This window comes from Vipera berus (assembly GCF_964194415.1).
Source record: "Vipera berus genome assembly, chromosome: 6".
Lineage (NCBI taxonomy): Eukaryota > Metazoa > Chordata > Lepidosauria > Squamata > Viperidae > Vipera > Vipera berus.
In genome coordinates this window covers 59,177,150-59,201,312 of record NC_138208.1, presented here as the reverse complement: position 1 = coordinate 59,201,312, position 24,163 = coordinate 59,177,150, and the positions used below count along the sequence as shown (strand labels likewise).

Genomic DNA, 24,163 nt, shown 5'->3' with positions numbered 1-24,163 from the left:
GCAAAAGCTTCCATTGTTGAAAGCCATTCAGGTATCTTAATATATATTTTTTTCCTTTCTTTTTTCCCATTCTGAAAGAAGTGCATTCCTTATAAAATGGTTTTGAAAGTATCTATGTATTTTATTCTTCCCATACCACAGAAAGGCATGCCAACCAATTTGTAGGTCATGCCCCTCTAGGTACAATAGTCTTTTGTCTCTAAGCATTATCCATTCTTTAAGCCATGTTAAAATAGTTGCTTGGTAGTATAATCTCCAGTCCAGCAGTCCAAATCCTCTTCTTTCTTTCGCTTCTTGTAGCATTTTGACTCTAATTCTAGCCTTTTTTTCCTTGCCAGATAAATTTCAATACTGTTGTATTCAGTTCATCAAAAAGGCTTTTCCCAGCCTTACAGGAATCATTTGAAATAATAAAAGTATTTTTGGTAAGATACTCATTTTCACTGTTGCTATTGTCCCCAACATTGAAAGTTGGAAGTTTTTCCACTTTTCCAAATCCCATTTTATTTGTTTTAGCAGTCTTACATAGTTATCTTCTTTTATTGTTACACATCCTGCTGTTAGATAAATTCCCAAATATTTAACTTTTTTAACTATTTGAAGATTTATTTTTTTGTTAGTTGAATTTTTTGTTTTTCTGTTAGATTCTTTGTTAGCACTTTAGTTTTTTCTATTTATTGTCAACCCTGCCACTTCTCCATTTTTTCTATTTTCTCCAGAAGTTTAGTGCTTGTTTCCAATGTATCTTCCAATATGAAAACCAAATCATCCGCAAATGCTTGTAGTTTATATTTTTCATCTTTTATCTCCAGTCCTTTAATTTCTATATCTTGTTTAATGTTTCTATTCAGTACTTCCAATATTAGTATAAATAGTAATGGAGATAGCGGGCATCTCTGTCTTGTGCCCTTTTTAATACTGAAGTTTTCTGTAAGATCTCCATTTACAATTATTTTGGCTGTTTGTTTACAATAAATTGTTTTGATTAAATTTATAAAGTTTTTTCCAAAGTCCATTTCTGCAAATTGATGGAATATAAATTGCCAGTTTACATTGTCAAATGCTTTCTGTGCATCAAGGAATATTAAAGCCATCTGTTTTCCTGAATGAATTTCATAATACTCTAACACATCAAGAATCATTCTTAAATTATTTTTTATCTGTCTTTTAGGTAGGAAACCATTTTGGTCTGTATGTATAAATTCAATCAAAAATTTCTCTAGTCTTTCTGCCATTATTGAGGCAAAGATTTTATAATCTACATTTAATAGTGATATTGGTCTATAATTTTTTATTTGTGTTAAATCAGAGTCTTCTTTGAGTATTAAAGTAATGTTGGCTTCAGTCCATGTATTTGGTATTTTAGCCTCCAGGAGAATTTCATTACATAGTTCTTTCAGGATTGGACTTAATATATCTTGTAGTGATTTATAAAACTCTGCAGATAATCCAGTCTTATCCTTTTTTTGCCATTTTATAGCCTCTATAATCTTCATCATTGATATTTTTCCATTTAATATGTTTCTAATATTCTCTGGAATTTTTGGTAAGTCTGCTTTTTTAAAGTACTGCTGTATTTTTTCTTTTGGAATTTCCTCTGTGTTATAAAGTATCTCATAATAATCTTTAATATTTTTTAAATTGTATCATTTTGAAACTGTAATTCACCTTTTGGATCTTGCACCTTTTTTATCAATTTTTCCTCTTTTTCTTTTTTCAGTCTATATGCTAACCATCTCCCCGGCTTGTTGGCATTTTCAAAGAAGTTCTGTTTAGCCCTTCTATTCTGTTGAGCCATTATTTCTATCTCGGCTAAATTTAATTTATGTTTTATTATCTCCATTTGTTTCTTAAATATTTTCTTTTGTGGATCTATTTGTAATTCTGATTCTAACTTTCTGAATTCTTCCTTCAACTTTAAATGTTTTCTTTTCTTTATTCTTTTTAGCGATATAAGTTATAGCCAACCCTCTGAAATATGCTTTAGCAGTATCCCAAACATTTCAAAGTGATGTTTCTTCTTTTTTGTTTATTTTGAAGCAAAAATCCATTCCCTTTGTTGCTAGTTGTAAAAATTCTTTTTCTTTCAATATAGATTTATTCAAGGACCATCTTAATTTTTTCTTAGTTCCTCTCCAAGTCATCTTTATTGGGCTATGATCTGCCCAAACATTAGTTTCTATCTCAATTTCTTGTATCCTTGTATTAAGTTCCAAAGATGTCCATATCATATCAATTCTAGACCATGATTTATGTCTATTTGAGTAAAATGTATATTGTAATTTCTTTGGATTTTTCTGTCTCCATATATCTTGGATACAGAGTTCTTCTGTCATTTTAAAAAAACGCTTTAGGTAATATATGTCCTCCTTTTCTCCCTTGTTTGGCCCATTTGTAGTCCAAAATTCCATCTGTTATTGCATTAAAGTCTCCCATTATACAAAGATTTTGATAGTTTAAATCCAATATTTTATATAGTTTTTGGTAAAATTGATCTTGTTTATCATATGGTGCATATATTGCTACCATCAGTATCTGTTTTTGATCCATCATTATTTCCACCATTAATATTCTCCCCTCTTCATCCGCATAGATTTGTTTGGGGTTCATCATTTCTTTAATGTATAGAGCTATTCCTCTTTTCTTTTGAAGTGCTAATGCAAAGTGAAGATAACCAATTTTCAGTTGTTCTAACAACTTATAATCTGATCTCTTAATGTGTGCTTTTTGAAGACAAATTATATCCATTTTTAATTTTTTTAATCGTGTAAAGATTTTTGTCCTTTTTGAAGGAGAATTTAGTCCATTTATAGTCATTGACAAAATCCCACTCTTCTCCATCTTCCCTTTTTCTGGGAAGAAAAAGAAATCATATGCTGATACAATTTTTCAAGAGACTAAAAGTACAAATGTAATCAATTGTTAAATGATGTTATTAAAATTTAGACAATCCCAATTGTGCACAATAGTTATAATTCTCAGTATCTTTTTTCTTCATTCATCAAAATATCATTGTTTCTTATGAACTGTGTTTTGTCTGTATTACAAACTATAACACAACTTTTCTTTTTTTCTTTTTAATTGGTACATTGTATCCTGTCACTGAGGATTAAAAGAGATCACTCTTCATTGACAACATCAGTACTGAAGTTAGATGAAGAATGTTTATTTATTTTTAATTGTTTTTATAACTAATGTGGAAATAAGCATATGGTTTTCAGAATGACTGCACCTGCTTACTGTAATGTCAAACCTGAATGGCAAGGGGGTGGGTGAAACCCATCTACTGCTGCACTGGGACTTTAAAAAAAAAACCCTAACCAATTTTATTCAAGGATACTTTTGAATTCAGAATCCAGGTCAGTATTTGAGACAATGTAAAGTCATGATAATTTGTTTTAAGTGTTTTCCTCCAAATTAACTTCATTATATAATTAATCCTTTACACTCTTAAAATTAGCCAATCTCATTTAAACCTCAGTGGTTAAAATAATCCAAGCCATTGGACTTTTTAGCTATTGCCTTTATAGCTCTCTCTGTATATAAATTAACTGCTAATTTGTAGATCCTATATACTGTATATTCAGTAACTGGGGAATGTTTCCAGTATTAACAGAGCAATGTTATCCTTTCACATTACTGTTGTATAGTAATGACAAGAACATAGCCAGAGTATAGCAAGTATCTGTCTTATACTGTCAGATGAAAGGTGCATCTACTCCCAATATTGGCCCAACACAGAATAAGAAGAAAAAAACCCATCCTGCTCTATCTGTTGGAGATGACGGTAATAAGACTCTGTGAAATGGTTCATCAAAAAGCAGACAATATTTTAGGAAGTTGGGGGTGAGGTGAGCTATAGTGCCTACTAGTTACATTTGGCAGGCACATTCAAAATTTATTTTCTGTTCCTACAAAATAGAGTGATGGAGAACCAAGAAAATTACAATGATCTGTGGCTTATGTGGGAGCTTGTGATGAAAATAGTCGATGGAGTTATTTCATGACAATGCATTTTGTATCCAGCAATCATGGGAAATATATTTGTAGATTATATCAAAACATTGTTGAATGTCTGTCACAATATCCTTAATATCCTTGGTTCACATGGTGTGGTAGGATGGAGGGTTTGTTGTCACTGTGTGTTGGGGGGAGAGAGCACGGGGGGAGGCTCAGCTAATCTCAATGTACACATGTTGTACTTTGACAATAAAGGTTTATTATTATTATTATTATTAATAATAATGTCAAAATATGGCTACAAGATACAATTATTATATGAATTAGATTGTCCTGTTCAGTATTTTTATTAATGACCTGAATAAAAGAATTGAGAGGATGATGATCAAATTTGCAAATAAAATAAAATAAAGGAGTGGCTAACATTTTAGAAGAGAAAGAAAATATTCAAAAAGATCTCATCGTATCAAATGTAACAATTCAATAGAAAATCTTGCATCTCAAAAAAAACAAAAAAAGAAAAAAAATAAGAAGCATACAATGGTGGGGGAACCTGGCATGTGAAATTGGGAGTTCTGGATCTGTAAATCACAATATAAGCCAACAGTGTGATGCACCTTTTTAAAAAGACACACACTATTTGGGAGGTATCAATAGGTTCAGGAATTAAGTTGGAGTTAATATCCTGGGATATAATTGACCCTTATTACTGTGCCTTGGTTATTTGGAATACATTGTCCAGTTCTGGGTATCAGAATGAGTGGAATCTACAGCAAAGTAAATTGCTGTAGTTTTTCTGATGGTAAGAACTGTCAGTGGAACAGAGGGCCTTGTAAAATGGTACCTTCCTTTTCACTAATAGTCCTCTTTCTGAAATGCTTCAGCAGATCCTGCACTATATAGGAGATTGACCTAGATGGCCTCTGTGATCCCTTCCAACTCTATGACTCTATGAAATTGACTTGAAGTATTTACAGGAGTGTTCTTTTCAGATGGTGGACAGTGTAAGATCTATTAATACAGCTTTTCATATGTATGTCTCAGAAGGTGACAGCACCTGCTAATCTCATGAAATTTAGAAGCTAAGAAAGTTGGACATAGATAATACTTGAATGGACAGTTCAGTAATGGAAAAGATATCATAGAAGAAAATAATATCAAACCACTCCCAAACTGTTCAAGAATGCTTTTACACCATCACCAAGAGGAGATTTTAACTTCAAGTTATATTTACCCTTTTTTTACATCTGTACACAGATAATATTACAGAGGTTTCCATTAGCCTGTGCTAACACATAATATCTTAATAATAAAGCTTTGTAGTTGTGATATATAAAAAAATCCTAGGACTGTGAAAAGTTGGTAGCTCAATCTACATTTGGTTATCGGTGATTCTTAATATTTTTAAATGGTATTTTGAAGTAAGCTTTTTCTAAATGAATACATATCAAAAATTCACTAGGATTAAATATTTTTGGAAAGTACTTTGAAAGCCTCTAGGGGAGAGCAAAAATAAGATGAGACAAGGACTTTTAGACTGTTGAAAAAAATCAAGAAAAACATGGCTTTTATTTTTGCAGTAAAGGAAGGCAATGGTACAGTTGGCCAAGGAATCCGTCCAAGTATTGTTCAAATATTTAAAATAGGGAGGTAAATTAAATGTTTCACAGTAATTTCAATATTTTAAATATCTCATACACCCACATTGGATGAGCCATTGACTTCAGTGGATCAAATACTAGACAGAAAAAAATATGTTGACATGGGCTCTAGTAAGAAAAAGTTGGGGATGATGGGGTTAAAAAATCTTGTTCCCTAACCTTGCTAATTCTTGAAAGAATCCCTGTTCATACTCTCCAAATCAGCAAGTTCAAAAACCCTGGCATTATTGCATATCTGTTACTAACAACTATAAAAAGTAAGGAAATCATTAGAGCCTTTAACTAACCCTTACAACCTACAGCTTGTGATTTCATCCTTTTAACATTATTCACCCACATTTACCACCTACTGCACACATGTCTACTATCTTCATATGCTACTGTCTGAGTTCAGGAACTGGGATTCTTTCCCAGTTCCTTTGTTGTCCCCACCCACCTGTGCTACAGCACAGAAGAGTAGCAGTTCAGGATCTACTGTGTGTGTGTGTGTGTGTGTATGCATTGTCTTGTGCATGCCCACCAGTGCTTTGTTCACAAGTCACCAGTTTTCTAGATGTTAGTGTTATGTTGGAGGTCCAAAAATGGTGATATCATGGTGCAAATGTTAATCATGTTTGTGTCCTGTGCTTTTTACCATTTTTTGTATCATAAAGTTTGTTTTGTCTCTGATCTCATATGAAACAATGCTAGATACACCCTTGCTTTCAATGCTATATTGAACTGCTTGTGAAAAATCATAGTTGCCCTATTGTTCCCCATGCAGCTTATTCTACATTTCTTCAGTATGTGTTCAGTCCACTTGTGCTGAACAATGCCACCTAGTTAATATGGCAAGTTGATAATTATGGAGAATTGAAGTCTGTGATGGAGTTTAACATGACGTTTCAAGAGGAATTATGTTTTACTGACTTTTTTTTTAATCTCAGACTGCTAGTTCTGGTATAAGAGGAAATAAATTTGTATAAACATGTTTTTTCTGTTGCTTTCTATATTGTGATCATGTTGGTAAATTTGTTAAAGAAAACAAGGTAACATTTCAGTGATGGAATGTGTATAAATATTTGATACATACATATTTTCTAAAGTAGTAAGGAATTCATTTGCTTTCTGAAACATTAGCAGTTCAGATTGGGAGATTAATCCTATCAATGGATTGTGAAGTTTCTCTTAGAGAGTTCAGGATATACCTCCTAAATCAAAACCATGATAATTCTCTAATAATTAGTGCCAGTTTTAATTAAGGCACTGCAGAATGAACTGATAGTTATACGATATAATGGACTGAGTTCTGTACACATCATCGTCTATTTAGGAAATTATATTTTTTAGGAAATTATATTTTAAAAAATCTGATTTGATAATTTCTCAACACAAAGGGATATATTAAAATGGCTTTTAGCATCTTCGGTTTTCTAATACCACAACCTCAGGATACGTGGTAAAATAGCATACAGTATTCTGTCTTAAATTTCAACTTTTTGCTACTTTTATAGATAATGATGGAAATGAAAAATTCCAACTCTTTGGGCAGTTTCACTCTGCAATCTAAGCTGCTTTTCTCCTGTTCTACCCCAAGCTGTTCCTGAAGTCAGCTAATATTCCAGTTGAAATGACAGTGATTTGGCAACAGGGCCTGGTTGGTGCTCCATCTGGACTACAGTCCTTGCAGGACCTGACTGATCATTCCCCTGCTTTTTGCAAGGAAGGCAAGGATCACTGGCTGGCTTCTGTGTACACGGGTTTATTGGTATCTGGCCCCATTCTTTTCCTTTGCCTTCCTACTTGTTTGTACATATAGAGATCTTCAGTCCTTTTCCCATGTTCTCTTCTTTGACACTAATGCAGACCATTTTCAACCCCTTCTTATTATACAGTAGTTGCTCTGATGCTTTCTGTTGGGGAAATGTTCGTACCTAACCAAATAAAACAGAATCTGAGAAAATCAGTTGGCAAATTGATCAAGCTGCAGATGAAACATCTTACAAAATAAATATTGAAAGACAATAACATTTCACAAATGGTTTCCTTTTTATGCAACTTGATGTTCTGCTTCTTAGTGACATCATTATGTGTACAATCCAATCTCTACCTCATGAAACCTGAAGAGAATTTTGATTCCATGTGAGGAATAGGCCAGCATACCTGATTGTCCAATCATGTACACACAAATTCCAATCACTTTTGGCTAGGTCTCAGAGGTAAGTTGAAAAGTTTATATTGAGAAGTTGATTTGAGCTTGAGTTGTTCGATGCATAGAGCAAGGTTTGCTTTAGTTTTGTTCAAGGAAATGTTTTGTAGAAATGGGAAAGCTAAACTTACAAAATCTTTGGTCACTCAATGGCTGGTCATAATCCAAGAACTACCTATCTAGGTATAAGTATAATGGCAATTCTTGGGACAGCATTTTGTTGGACTATTTTTTACATATGTATTTACAATTTCATATTCTATGCATCATACTTTCAGAAATGAATTCAAAAGTGCATTGATATTATGAACTATTAATTGCTCAATTGTACATGTTTACCTAGAAGTAATTCTACTGAATTTAGTTGAATTTATTTCTGAGTAGACACCTCTAAAATAATTTTAAATTATTAAAATAATCAAGATTTGTAATTCAAGTGTTTTAATATTTATCTTCCCTTTCATGTTTATTTGTCAATATTGTTATTAAACATTGAATTATGCAATTTATTCTATTCTATTTGTTACCAATAGAAGAGAATGTATGTAAATTAGGGTTGAACTGTGGAGGCCTTGGTCTCTTTGAGCTTGGTCGTTTACTTGCAGATGTTTTATTATCAAATTCATAGTTGAGTAGAGAGTACCAAGTGGGGTAGAAAGCACCGAGGATTCTGTAACTTTATTTGCTATAATATGCTTATTTGTTATTTACTTAGTATGCTTTATGATGTGCTAGAAAATAAACTATTTATTTTATTTATTTGTTACATTTTTATCCCACCTTTACAGGTAGTCCTATCTCTCACAACCATTTGTTTAGTGACTGTTCAAAGTTACAATGTCACTGAAAAAAGTGACTTATGATTATTTTTTTACAGTTATGACTGTTGGAGCATCCCGAAGATCACATGATCAAAATTTGGATGCTTGGAAACTGGACTATATTTATAATAGTTAAACTGTCCTGGGGTTATGTGGTCACCTTTTGCAGCCTTCTGATGAGCAAAGTCAGTGGGGAAGCCAGAGTCACTTAATAACAGTGTTACTAACTCAATAACTGCAATGATTCACTTAACCACTATGGCAAGAAAGGATGTAAAATGGGCCAAAACTCACTTAACAACTGTCTTGCTTAGCAACAGGAATTTTGGGTTCAATTTTGGTCATATGTTGAGGACTACCTGTATTACTTTAAAAGTAACTCAAGGTGGTGAACATACATAATATTCCTTCTTCCTCTTCTTTTTTCCCCATAACAAGAACCCTGTGAGGTGGATTGGGCTCATATTAAATAGAAAAACAATTTAAACAGTTCTTGATTTGAAATGTCAAACTATACTGTAATTGCTGTATCTGTTACAAAAATAGAAGACATTACCCCTAGTATGCCTGCTGTAGTCTATTATATTAAATTTCTTATATCGAAATAAGTGTTTTTATTTTAAAAATGATGATAAAGAAATATTGTCTATGCAAGATATCTAAATCAAATAGTTATTAATTAGTTGCCCAGAGCCACCTCAGACTGTGAGATGGTAGCACATAAATGAAATAGATAGATAGACAGACAGACAGCTAGTTAGCTAGACTGATTTGCAGAATGAAATACTTCATGTAATATAGTACTTTCTTAAGAATAGTTAGAATTCTGAGAATAAACAATTGAATTGCAAGTTAAAATAAATTTAATTTGCTGATAACTTGAAATAAATACATAAATATGAAAAATATTCCTATGCATTGCTAAAATCAACTTACATGGATGAATTTGGTTAAATGAGCTTGCTTAAGCACATTTATTCTTGATGATTCTGCGTGTTATAGGATATAAGGGTGGTATCTGTTACTCCATTCATTGCTAAGGGAAGTTCAGCTGATCTGGTTGGCTAGGCAGGTAGTCTTTTCCTCCCTCAACACTCTACTTCCTTTTTGAAGCTGCAACCTTGGTGGAAGAGAACAACCATCACTGACAGAAGGAGTGTACCAATCTTTGGTCATACGTAGTGAAAATAAATAAATAACAAAGATGCATTTACATAAATATCAGTTAGTGGTATTTTAGGCAGGATCTTAGCATGAATCAGTGAGGAAAACATAATGTCAGCAGGGCCTTTTCATGACATAGGTAAGATCTAAACTCAAAAGAACTTTTGAATTTAAAAATATTCTTTGTATTCTCCCAATTTTTCCTTCCTTCTCTCCCTCACTTCAGCTTTTAGTTGATTCCCTGAACTATTCAATGTTTTGTTTTAATTATCTAGCTTGTAACCAAGAGTCTTACTATTTTCCTTAGTGGGCATACTATTCATCTTAATATTCACTATTTTTTTTTCCTTTTTCTTTTTAGATACCTGATTAATGTCACCTTTGAAGGAAGGAATTTATCGTTCAGTGAAGATGGCTATCAGATGCATCCTAAACTGGTTATCATACTTCTGACCAAGTCAAGAACATGGGATAGAGTAAGATATGTTTGTTACTTTTTGAACTGGAATTGGGGCAAAAATGTTCTTCCTTGATCCTGTTACCAGCATACTCACCATCTCAGAGATTCCTTTGGGACACCGGTTACTGGTTCGGTTTGCAAATTTCTGATCACATTTTATTCATCGGTTCAGTTGTTTAAAAGCTTATACTTTTTAATTCACAGAGTAGATTTCAACAGAACAATCAGTGTAGGAAAATAGCACATTTTCTTGTATTACAAGATTTCTGATAGAAGAAAGTAAGTAAGTCAAATGACATGGCCAAGATGAATGGGTGGAATCTAGAAAAATAGACATTTTGTGATGGGGGAGGTTCTGTATTGATAATCTAAAACCATCATAAAATTTTTGTATGTGAAGTTTCTTCCACAATGTTAGAAATTTAAAAGTTGTAATATGAAGAAAACCCATATAACAGCTGAAATGCAAATATTCCTTCCTAGTCTGACAAAACTTCGCTGAGTGTTGTCAGTCCAATGAATAAATAGTTTGTAAAGTTAACTACTAGTGAAATGAACACTGACAGGAAGAAGACACTTGGGTGAGCAATGTGACATTAGTTCTGTCTAAAGATTTATAAAGTTTAGTCTAGTGGTTCTCCATTGCAAAGAAGCTGCAGTCCAGGCATGCCCCAATGAGCCCAAATGAAGACAATCAGGCTTACAATCAGTACACATGAGTAGACTGCATTGCAAGCTCTAGTCAGATTTTGAACTGTATATAAGAGCAATATTTCACATGGATATATTGAACTTCCTAATGGGAAGTTCATAAATCACAAGGTAATCCCAGTAATGGAACTGAAGTAATAAATATAAAGTTTCTTATTCTTGGGAAACTGATATGCTAAATAAGATGCCAGAACTTGTTAGTTGCCCATATCATAAATATCTGTCCCTTCCACATCTAAAGACATCCCTTTATTTAAACCAAAATCAAGTCTTCCTGTAATGATTTAGCTGCATCTAAGAACATAACATATTCACACATACACATTAAAACTATAATATATAGTTCTTTTTCTCAATATTTTGCTACATCTTTTAGAAACTGAAATTTTGGGGGGTGCAGAAAACAAATAGCATTCAATTTTTCTGAATTGAATTTCTCACCCTTTCTACACAATAAAAATGTATAGATTGAACAGTAATTATATTTGGAATTAAATGTATTATAAATTGTCATAAAGCTGATATTAGAAATATTAATAGCAATAACACTTAGACATATATACCTCTCCATAGTGCTTTACAGCACACTCTGAGCAGTTTACAAAGTCAGAAATATTGTCCCAACAATCTGGGTATTTATTTTACCAATCTTGGGAGGATGAAAGGCTGAGTCAACCTTGAGACCATCAGGATCAAACTTCAGACTGTGGGCAGTGTTAGCCTGCAATACTGCATTCTAATCACTGTGTCACCAGGGCTCCAATATTATATTATCTTCCTACCCCATCTTTGAAAGCCATTGCACATTAAAAGTCACTAGATGCTGCTAATACTACAACTTTACATAAATAAGCATGGTGGAATTCAACTATGTGCTTGCCACGAAATCTGGTTCAGAACACAATATACCTTTCAGAATAATTTGCCTTGACTCAGGTCACATCAGAATTCTCCTTATTTAATTTTGCAACTGATTCAGGATGAGATGTGTGCTTGCCATGGACTATAGATAGTCCTTGTTTCACGACTTGCAGGTCTGTAAAACAAAGGAAAGCAGAATTGTGATTTCATAAGCACAATTGTGATTTCACTTAGTGACTGAGTAGGAAGGTCCAGTTGTGGTTGCTAAATAAGTATTGCCTGTATATCTTGATGAAAATTCATATCACTACAATTGTCCTTGCTTTCAATAAAATAGAGTGAAATTTATTGGAATTGCTCTAAAAATGAAGTCTGCGAGGTTCAAAAAAATGGGTACACAGGTTTTGGATAGAGATTATTTTAAATTCTAAATGCAGTTATATTTAGAACTTAGTGAAAAGTACCAGTAAGTTACTTATCTCTGGGTAGAATTAAATGACATTTGCGTTTCAGATAATTAAGGTATTTTGTAGAGAGATAATATTTACAAATGGAGTAGTTAAAGAAAATGAAAAGCTCCTTATACTCAATAATGAATAAGAATAGGATTCCTATTTCTATACCCAACACTGTTCAAAAAATGATGAGATTACCATATGTGGAACTGATTATTTGGCAAAGAGAACTATCTACAGTTGAATTTAGGAGGAGAAAAAAAATACAGATTCCTTTAATAAACTATTCTGAAAAGAAATGATGGAGTTGATCTAGGACCTGGGGAAAAAAACCCTTAGGATACCTTTATTTAGGCCTTTCCTTTAGTGCAGAAATATAAATGAAAATAGCTCTGCCTAGCTTCTGTTTGGACATCTCCAGCCTCTTCTGCTGTGGAATCCTATGGCTTTAAATTTGCTAAAGGTGGTTTTAAAAAAACCCAAGATATGTGTTCAATTACTTCTCAGGTTTATTTTCTCTTAAAATGAAGAATTCCAATATTACAATATCACGTTCTCCTCAAATTTCTGCTACTTGCATTGCCTGATTGTTTGTTATTGGTTCCTATCAGACCTAGAATAACTGATCTATTAGTGGCTTATTTCACTTTGCCAGCTACAAAAATTAAAAATCATGAGAAGTCTAGAAAAATCATAATCCTGACAATTAACTTGGAAAGATTAACTAGAAAAAGCAAAACAGATCAAATTCTATTAGGTCTGGAATGTGGTGCAAGCCTTACCTACTGAAATACCTAGCCGTATAGCAATTAATCATTGCTGTTTGCTTCTGATAGTTATCAGGTTCATTGCATCAGTTCTGAAGAATTATTTGAGGCCTCTAACATCTGCTGTGATATTGTGACTATAGGCTTTTGGCAAACAATAGAGAAAATTGGAAGTAGAGCTTAACATTTTTTTCTTAAATAAAGTTTTCCTGTGCATTTGTTCTAATTTTCCTTAAGTGGAACTAGACACATTAAGTGTTTTGCTAAGTCTTTATTACTGTAAAGATGCGAAGCTTGATTTCATGTAGTGTCAGTACCTTTTAAACAGCATAATAATTACAAGCGTTTGAGTTTCAAGAACTCTTCATCAGTGGAATCGGTAAAGGAGAAGGAAGCATAAAAAATGTAGCTTATTTTGAAATAATCTTTGTACTAAAATCCGTTATTGGGTGGAGGGAAGAGAATAGTGTTGTTGTGCTAAAGGCTTTCCTAACCCTTGTTAAGCAAAAAAATATACATCCTAGGTGCTGAGAAATAAACAATCTAGCTGCTAAAATGAAATGTGACTCTGTCCTCTGATCAAGAAAATTATTTCTAAAAATTAATTATAACATTAAGAGATCTATTTTTTTTAAAGTAGCCATTTCCATTAATTCTTCTTTTCTAAAAATGTGATTTCTAATGTAAGTTTGTAAAGTGAATTAACTTTTGATCTAGTATTTATTATATTCTAATTAAGTAGTACTACATAAATGACCTTGTGGCAATTAATGAGGGTGCCACTGAGTTCGATTAATAAGAACCCTTAAAACTACGGTACTAATTCTCTATAAATATAAGTATTTATTTAAAAATTTATATAGCCTCCCATCTTGTAGCTCATAACCAAAAAATAAAATGTCTACTATCTACATATAATCCCCTTCTCACTCCTATGAGTGATATGTATCTCCCTCAATTTCAGATCCTCTATCAGAGGCCTGGGAGCTTGAAGATTCTGTGCAGATTATAGCTATTCCTAGCCCTGCACTCTTCTGGACAGAGAATTCAAATGTTCCTGGTGTAATGTATTGGGGTTTTTTCTTGTGTGCAAAGTTCACATGTTGTAATTGCTGCTAACGGTTGCCTGTGTAACAGCTTGGGGGTTTTAGCCAGACTTAGGGTCTCCTGCTCAGCCATTGGCTGATTTATGCAGGAACTGTAGTACTTTAAACCTATTGGCTGCCACTTAGTGGCCATCCTGATAAATAGCAGTGCGGATGCACGCGCATCTCTCTTCTGTTCCAGCAGCTCAATAAAGCATGTTCAAATGGTGCTTCAAACCAACGCAATACATAACACTGGCGATGAAGGTGAGATCCTGCGTCCCTCGAAGAGCTGCAATGAGTCACTAGGGTGAGGCCAGCGCCGTGCCTGGCTGGGAACGCGGTTTCCCACCCTCCGGTCGGCTAGTCCCCATGCTAGCGACCACGTGGCCCTGCGACCAGCTCCAGGGCCAACTGGGAAGCAGGACAGAAGAAACGACTCTCTATTTGCAAAGACCTTCAGAAATGGCCAAGGTTGGAAAACTAGAAGAATTTGACGTCACTCATCCAGAGAGATGGTCGTCATACATCACACAGGTTGAGAATTACTTGAGAGCAAACAAGGTTTCCAAAGATGGCCTTAAGGCCGCAACTCTCCTTTGCGTCTGCAGCCCAGCCACCTTCGATATTGCGGAGAATCTCATCACGCTGGCCCAGATAGAGTCTGTAGCATTCATGGACTTGAAGAAAAGGTTCGGTGAACACTTCCAACCAAAGCTATCAGTGATAGCATGGCAACACGTGTTCGAACAGTGTGTTCAGCAACCGGGTGAAACAGCCATCAAATTCATCGCAGCATTGAGACAAGCTTCGTGACTGTGCCAGTTTTTGGTCCTGGAGGAGAGGCTTCAGGACAGGCTCATTTGCAGCATTCGAAGCAGAGAGTTGCAACAGAAACTCTTTGCCAAAGAAACTCTCTTGCTCCAAGAAGCTCTCAAAGAAGTCATGGTGGACGAAGCTGCAGGTGGTGCTGTGAAAGCCATGAGGCCTGCCAAAAGCACAACGCATGAGGAAGCGGTCCACCACGAGGATGCCGAACTACAGGAAGAAGATGACTTCAACCAAGAAGTCAACAAGGTCCAGAAGCACCACAACAAGGACACGAGCACTCTTGAGAAGGCAGTTCCCCTTCGGAGCCCGCCATCAGCGAGCGGACTGCAAATTCCAACCGGCCATGTGTCGGGCCTGTGGGAAGACAGGCCACATGGCATCCATCTGTTGGGGTTGCCAACAGGACTACAAGCAGCACAATGATCCAAGGAGAGGTACCGGGGCCCCGGGACAATTTAGAGTGGGGTTCTGCTCCAGTCGCAGAAGTGTCTGCTGCACAGGAACTCGTAGGCCCCTCAAACCTAAATTTCGACTTCAGGTCGAACTGCAAGGCATTCCTTGCAGGATGGAGCTGGATACCAGGTTGGCGATGTCAATTATTTCTTGTTCTGAGTCAGCCCTCTTCTGGCCTTGTAATTAGGCAAACCCCTATTCAGAAAGAAGAGACTGGAGAGCGTCCAAGGCTAAAAGGCATCTGCCAAGATTTATTACGCAGTTAACAAAAACACTAGAGCTTGTCTTCTCAAGCGGAAAAGTTGCTTTCAGCAACCAGCCCCTCCCCAAACACTCCTTTTATAGAGAGCTCAGGGCGTGGTCTCCCTGTGCCTCCTCCCGAGGAGTCCTGCAGCCTTTCTTTGTTTGTTCCTGCTCGACTGCCTCCTGCGTCGGGCGTCCTTGAACAGGGCCAGCTGTGGGTCATCTTCCTCCGCACTCTCGGGCTCACGCAGCTGAGAAGAGGTCCCCGGCTGAGGACTCTGCAAAGCCTCCAAACCATCATCAGCCGGTTCGTTTCCCTCCTCCCCCTCAGAGTCATCCGATACATCGGAGCCGGCTGTCGGACCCACAGGCTGGCCCTGAGTCACAACATTTCTCTGAATACCTTCAGACAAGTCTGCAGTTGCTCAGGCCATCCGACATACTCCTTACTGACTTCCAGAATTCCCTGGTCACCATCAAGGGTGAGGCCACATTGGCTGTCAAGTTCAAGGGGTTTTCGGGGGCCCTGGATGTGTTTGTGGTGGAGGGCCAGAGAACAAGTCTCATAGGCCTTGATTGGTTTGATGCCCTGGGAATCCAAGTTACAGTGAACAACCGGGCACAAGCGGCAAACTTGGCATCAGTATGAGAGGAGTTTGCAGACGTGTTTGACACTAGCCTGGGTCAGTACAAGGGTCCTCTGATAACCTTCAAGCTTGATCCTGCCGTAACACCCATAAGGATCAAGCCCCGCAGAGTGCCATTCGTGCTTAAGCATAAAATTGATGCAGAGCTGGACAAGCTAGTAAACCAGGGAATCTTACAGCCCGTAGATAGCGGGGACTGGTAAACTCCCATTGTCACACCACTTAAGGCCAATGGGGAAATCAGAATCTGGGCTGATTACAAATGTACCCTTAACAGGGCCTTGCAGCAGCACGCGTACCTGGTGCCAGTTGTGAGCCACATTCTGGCATCACTGCAAGGGGGTACTGTGTTTGCAAAATTAGATTTAGCTCAGGCTTATCAACACCTACCGGTTGATGAGGCCACCGCAGCTGCGCAAACAATCGTAACACATAGGGGGGCATTCAAAGTCAAACGCCTCCAGTTTGGGGTTAGCGTGGCCCCAGGAATATTCCAAGGAGTAATGGAGTGCACATTAAAGGGCATTCCAGGGGTTTGCCCCTATTTTGATGATGTGCTCATTGCCAGTGAGTCCACTGAGGTGCTTGCTGGGAGGCTAAAGGCCATCCTCCAATGGTTCCACTCTGTGGGACTTAAACTGAGAAGGGACAAATGTAAAATTGGGGTCCCTTCTACTGAGTTCCTAGGTTTCCACATTGATGCCGATGGCATCCACCCTGCCAAATCCAAATTAAGAGCCATTCAGATGGCACCTTCCCCCAAGTCAAAGGGGGAGCTCCAGGCATTCCTGGGCCTCCTGAACTTTTACCATGCATTCTTACCTAACAAGGCCACAGTGGCAGAGCCGTTACACCGGCTCTTGGATAAGAACGTCCCATGGAAGTGGACCAAGGTCCACAAAAGTAGTTTCAAGGCAGTAAAGGCACTACTCTCTTCTAATTCAGTGCTCACGCATTTCAATGAGAAATTCCAGTCTGCCTGGCCTGTGATGCATCCCCTTATGGGGTGGGGGCTGTTCTAAGCCATTTGTCCAGAGATGGGACTCGTCCCAATTGCATGTCAGCTGCTGAGTGAAATTACGCACAAATTAACAAAGAGGCTCTGGCCATCGTGGCTGGGGTGAAAAAATTCCACAATTACTTGTATGGCAGGGAATTCACAATATTCACTGATGACAAACCATTATTGGGGCTGTTCACTACTGACAGACAGACCCCTCAAATCCTCTCATGCAGAATGCTAAGGTGGTCCATTTTCCTATCTGCCTATAACTTTAGGTTGACATTTAAACCTGGAAAGGACATGGGCCATGCTGATGGCCTAAGTAGGTTACCATTGTTTCACGTGGACTCAGATTCGGCTCCAGCTTCTCACATCTTGTCAATCCAAGATTTGCCCGAGTTCCCTCTACATGCAGGGGATATGGCTGCAGAAACTGCTGCAGACAAAGTTCTGAGCAGGGTTCTGGCATGGGTTCACACAGGGTGGCTAGAAAATAGCTGTGGACCTAAGTTCCAGAGTTATTTTACTCGCAGACATGAGCTTTCAGCTCATAAGGGGTGCATCCTGTGAGGGAGCAGGGTCATTGTCCCCACTTCATTAAGGCAGCATGTATTGCAGTCTCTCCATGAGGGTTATCCGGGCATTGTTCAGATGAAGGCATTGGCACGGAGCTACCTTTGGTGGCCTGGGTTAGATAAGGCTATTGAGGCCCAGGCACACGGGTGTTACACGTGTCAACAGTCCAGACCAGAAATGCTGCAGGCTCCAGTCCACAGATGGGATGAGATTCATACACCATGGTCAAGGATCCATATTAACTTTGCTAGCCCTTTTCAAGGGCAACTATTTCTGATAGTGGTTGACAGCTAGTTCAAATGGCTGGAAGTAATTCCCACATCAACTATGACTACTGCTAGGACCATCCAGGTGCCTAGAAAGCTTTTTGCAACACACGTTGTAGTCTTGGACAACGGGGCCCAGTTCACAGCAACAGAGTTCCAGGTCTTCTTGAGCGCAAACCTCATAAGGCATGCCACATCAGCCCCTTTTCATGCTTCCTCTAATGGGCAAGCCGAATGCATGGTGCGCACAACAAAAGAGTCACTGAAGCGAATAGTGACTGGAGATTGGCACCGTAGGCTTGCTGATTTCTTGCTGAGCCAGCATACTACGCCTTGCACAGTGACCGGAAAGAGCCCAGCAGAGCTTCGCTGGGGAAAAAGACTAATCATGAAACTGGACAGGCTGCACCCTGACAGGGTGGCAGCAGACACCTCGTGCCCGAAAGCTCCACGGTAGTTGCAAACTGGCGAGGGGGTGTGGGTCCAGAATTATGAGCATGGGAACTTGTGGGTTCTGGCCACAATTGTCAAAATTTCTGTCCCCCTCTCCTACGAGGTGGCTATGGATGGGGGGAGGATCATCCACCACCATATTGATCAGCTGCGTAAGTGTTATGCAGAATGGTCACAAAGTGAGGACCATGCGCAAGACCCGTTCCCAGGGCCAGAAACTGGCATCAGAACAGAGCAGTTCACACGCTCTGAGGACTCTTGCAGTCAATTCAACGGGGAGGTGGTTGTAAATGGGCACAGCCTGGGAGTGCAACATGGGTCCTGTGACGGGGAAAGCCAATCAGAAAAAGACAGCCGCTGTGCAAACTCTGCTCCAGCATTGGACTTTGGTCTGGGCCAACCTGGAAGGGCCAATCAAAGGGACTCGAGTCAGTCTGACTCTCGTGAACCTCTGACTACTGGTCTACCCAGCCCGGCGGGCAAGCTGGTAGACCACAATGTGCCTGGATCTTCCAGGCGTTCTACAAGGTCACACAGACCACCACCATATCTGCAAGACTTTGTGCCTAAAGGATTTGTAGAATGTGTGTACATTCTAAGTGGGAGGGGTGTAATGTATTGAGTTTTTTCTTGTGTGCAAAGTTGACGTGTTGTAATTGCTGCTAATGGTTGCCTGTGTAACAGCTTGGGGTTTTTAGCCAGATTTAGGGTCTCCTGCTCAGCCATTGGCTGATTTATGCAGGAACTGTAGTACTTTAAACCTATTGGCTACCACCTAGTGGCCATCCTGATAAATAGTGGTGTGGATGCATGCACATCTCTCTTCTGTTCCAGCGGCTCAATAAAGCATGTTCCTGTTTTCACCTGCTCGTCTCACCTCGTGCTTCGAACCAATGCAATACATAACACCTGGGATCTATTGGAGCCACTCTTTCATCTGAGGAGTTGCAGCCTTGAATGCTCCTACTACCACAGGGATTACTTTGGCCTTTGCTTTCCATATTCTCTCTAGTCCTCCTTTCAGGCCTTGGTACTTTCCCAGCTTCTCATATTCTTTCTATAACCATCACCATCACTATCATTAGATTTTGTTCCTTATCTACTACTGAAATGTCTGATTGATATTGTTAATTGGCTAATACCCAGGGCTTTTTTTGTCATAGAATGCCCTGAATGGAGTTCCGGCACCTATTTTGGATGGAACCTTGTAGGGTAGGCAAGGAGGGTTGTATGACGTGTGTGAGTTCCGGCACATTTTTTTTTACAAAAAAAGCACTGCTAACACCTGTCTGTCTGTCTGGATCTGGAATTTCCATAGGATTTTAGCTTTCTTATTTCCATTGTTTCCATTGTTTCTGGGTTATTCTCCTGACAGCAATAAAACAGACTAATTTGCTGAATGTTTTGTAAACCAACAAACTTGGAAATGTATGTGTGTCGGTGGGGAAGAAGGGGTGCTAATTGGTTCATATTCTGTGGGACATGCTGGCATAGACTCAGCTGAAGGTATTTTAGTAGCACCAGACTTGATAATGAATATTAAATGCACTTGGGACTGGTTTGCACATGAGACAGATGGTGGCATGGCAGGTTTCAGTATTGTTCCTTCCCATCATGATTCCTTATTTTATTTTACTAAAACAGTGAATGTTATTTGAACATTCATTGCCACACAAAAACAAATAATCAGAAATCATATTTTTATCTATATTCTTTATTAGTTTATATTGGATCATATTATTTTAGAATTATGTAAACTACTTCCACACTTGTATATTTTCTTCTTCACTCACATATTTTATTTTGATCCTCATTCCAGAATAGGGAGAAAATGAAGAGATATATCATTGCATGATTTATTGCTCAATCTATAAATTACTTGATTTTGATGAATCCGAAACAGGAAAGGGGATCAGAACACGTGAGAATATGGATGTGAGCGCAACACTCAGCCATTGAGTATCACCCATGATTTTCTTACAGTTATTTATTCCTCAAGAATATCTGATTTTAACACATTCTCTTAATCCTGCTGTTTATTTCTATGTTTGTAAGTTCAAGGCTTTGTAAGTGAAATAATTGATTGTACTGATGTTATTTGTATAAAATGTTGAATTTTCCTTCTTTTTTCCCCATTCATTTTTTTACTAACAATTACATAAGCATCCTTTTTTGCAATATATGTTTTAAATCCAAGCCAAGAAAAAGCCACTTCAGAGATCTGGGTGTTAGCAAGCCATGTGTGAGCAATACGTTACCAGATCTTTTTTAACTGAATTGGAAAACTGCTGTAATTCAATTATTTTAGCTTCCATTAAATATAATCATGAACTGCTCTTAGAGCCTATTCAAGCAATCTATTGGTAATAAATACTGATACAAATATTCATTGTCTTTTCTTTTTATTTATTAATTTTAACCCATCTTTATTATTGTTTAATTAGATTTGTAATAAGTTTTAAACAGATAATTTTTTAAAAAAAATCCCATAAACAAATTAAATGTTATATCTTACAACTAGACATTGTTAAAAACAATATTGGGGAACTGAGTTCCCCACAGGCTTAAAAAAAATCCTGTTACTTGTTACAGGTAATGCATCAATCACAAAATCAGTTATCTTTGATTATCAGAAACATAATGAAGATTTGTTTCATTGTTTTGATCTGATCTTTAACATAATTACACTGATATACAAACATAGATACAGTACAGTATTTTTTAAAATAGCAATAACACTTAGACTTATATACAGCTTCATAGTGCTTTACAACACTCTCTAAGCAGTTTACAGTCAGCATATTGCTCTCAACAATCTGGGTCCTCATTTTACTTACCTTGAAAGGATGGAAGGCTTAGTCAGCCTTGAGCCAGTCAGGACTGAACTCCTGACAGTGGGCAGAGTTGCAATACTGCATTTCAACACTGCACCATCATAGCTCCAAATCAGGGCTTTTTCATCTTTTCACAGATTGTATAACTTTTTTGTTGTTGTTAGTTGTGAAGTCGTGTCCAACCCATCGCAACCCCATGGACAATGTTCTTCCAGACCTTCCTGTCCTCTACCATCTTCTGGAGTCCATTTAAGCTCACACCTACTGCTTCAGTGACACCATCCAGCCACCTCATTCTCTGTCATCTCCTTCTTCTATTGCCCTCCATCTTTCCCAGCATTAGGCTCTTCTCCAGTGAGTTCTTCCTTCTCATTAGGTGGCCAAAGTATTTGAGTTTCAACTTCAGGATCTGACCTTCTAAAGAGCAGTCAGGGTTGATCTCCTCTAGGACTGACCAGTTTGATCGCCTTGCAGTCCAAGGGACTCGCAGGAGTCTTCTCCAGCACCATAGTTCAAAGGCCTCAATTCTTTGGCGCTCAGCCTTTCTTATGGTCCAACTTTCACAGCCATACATTGCAACTGGGAAGACCATAGCCTTGACTATACACACTTTTGTTGTCAGGATGATTTTTAGGATATGACAATATTCAAGTACCACCACTGCTCTTAGCAAGGTGTCAAAAACTTGATGACTAGAAAAAAAGGGGGGATTTCGGGTTTTACTGATTAGATTGATTTGTTGTTATAGAAATGTCTAGTTTATACTATTTTGCTTTAGTTGAAGTTATATGTTAATGCTTCATTCTACTGCAGCAGAGGAAGTTGGAAGTCAATGCCTTTTCTTTTCCCCTTCTCCCCCTCACTTTCTCCCCCTTTTCCTCCCCACTGTGTCCTACTATTTGCTTTTGCATTTTTGTATTTTATTCTATAATCTAATAAAATGTTATAAACCGTAAAAAAGGGAAAAAGTACCAGTTTTAATTTCTTTGGTGGTGATTCCTTTGCTGAATCACTTTCCCTTTGCACAAGTGTATGATGAATTTATCCATAGTTATTAATATGCACCACTATCTTGGTGGTCAGCTGGCTGGTTGGCCCTTCTTCCTCTTTCCCTCTCCTCAATCTTTTTCCTCCCTGCCTGCTGGGCTCTCCTTCCACAGCCTCTTCTCCGTCCCCTTCTTTCCCTGTCAATTATTCCCCGCTCCCGCCAAAACCACCTCCTTTTATATCCTCTCCTCTCTTCCCTCCCCTCCTCCTTTTCTCTTCGGTGCACCTCCAGCTATGCGCTGCTTCTGGAAGTGCCAATCAGCTGGAGCTGGGTGCCTATCCTGGATGCTCAGCAGAGCCCCTGCAACAATGCTGCTCCAGCTGACACCACAGGCCTGTGTGGTGCTGTCACCACTTTAGCTCATCCCCCCACTACACTTTCACACTTTTTTTTACACTTTTTTACAGTACTTTTCAATCCTTTGAATGTGTACTACCTGCCAGGTGCCAAGTACCACCAGTGGTATGCATACCATGGGTTGAAAAGCACTGTTCCAAATTTATTTATTTATTTTTATTTGATTTGATTTGTATACCGCCCTTCTCCCGAAGGACTCAGGGCGGTGAACAGGGACATAAATATCAAAATGCCCAAATACAGAAATTGAAAACAAATTAAACCCTAGTGCCCAAATGCAGAAGATAAATTACATTAAAATAATAATTAAAACAAAACCCATCAGACCAGGCCGGATTGTTCAAACAGATAGGTTTTTAGGTCGCATCGGAAGGAGCGAAGGTCGGGAGCCATCTGGAGCTCAACCGGTAAATGGTTCCACAGGTCAGGCGCACCCACAGAGAACACCCTCCCCCTGGGGGTCACCAGACGGCATTCTCCGAACGGCGGCACCCTGAGGAGGCCCTCTCTGTGGGAGCGCACTGGGCGGAGGGAAGTTGATGCTGGTCGCAGGTGCTCCCTAAGGTGATAAATGATATTGAACTGATGATTTTCAGTTAAAGACAAAGTATTTCAGGCTCGTTCCTATACATACTCATGGCAGCAGTAATATGGTTTTTTATGCCATCTCAAGATTTTGCCTTCTTCTCATACCCAATTTACATCTTCAGCTGCTTGGACTTTAAAGGAAGATTTTTCATTCTTCTGTGCTCTAACCACCACTTGGCTAATGTGGCAGTCAGTGGTGGAATCTGCCCAACTCCTTTTGACCATTTTGGGCCTTTGTAGAAACTCCTATTTCCCCCAGCTGTTGTGAACTTCTCACAATATCCATTTAGGCTTGCATGCAGGAGGAAGCAGACACCTGGCTTCTGCATTCATCTGCCCCTATAATGTTTGACTAAAGTTTTCTAAAGTGTTTATCTGTGACATGGGTTTAGTAATACTTTTAAAATGTTTAAAAATGTATAACTGGCTTTCTCTTGAGAGAATATTAGTCCCATATTGCATAGACAGTTAATTTAAACTAGGAAAAAGCAAAGTTCTGCCAGCTGTATATTGCTGGCTCTGTCACTGTTGGATGCATTAGGGGTTTGGCAAGCAAGGACATTTGCATGATTGCACTTTTTATTGTTCTTATCACTTTATTGAAATGCAATTTTTCCTATTTTGTTCTAGATCCATAGCCATCCACTAGCTAATCCCAGCTATTCTGGCCATGTGGAAAGAACTGGACATGCTGCCAGCATGACAATTTCCTTGCAGCATTTGTGGCTTGT

At 38.0% G+C, this 24,163-nt stretch overlaps 1 protein-coding gene across 1 annotated transcript in view; it reads left to right on the top strand.

Annotated features, from left to right (window-relative positions):
- GRIN2B (glutamate ionotropic receptor NMDA type subunit 2B) overlaps nucleotides 1-24,163 on the top strand; it is a gene marked incomplete at both ends in the record, with an annotated part of 295,037 nt that overhangs the window by 147,026 nt on the left and 123,848 nt on the right. The window contains one exon of the mRNA XM_081331987.1: nucleotides 10,156-10,270. Within this exon, the coding sequence (XP_081188113.1) occupies nucleotides 10,156-10,270 (115 nt within the window). The remainder of the gene's footprint in view (nucleotides 1-10,155; nucleotides 10,271-24,163) is intronic.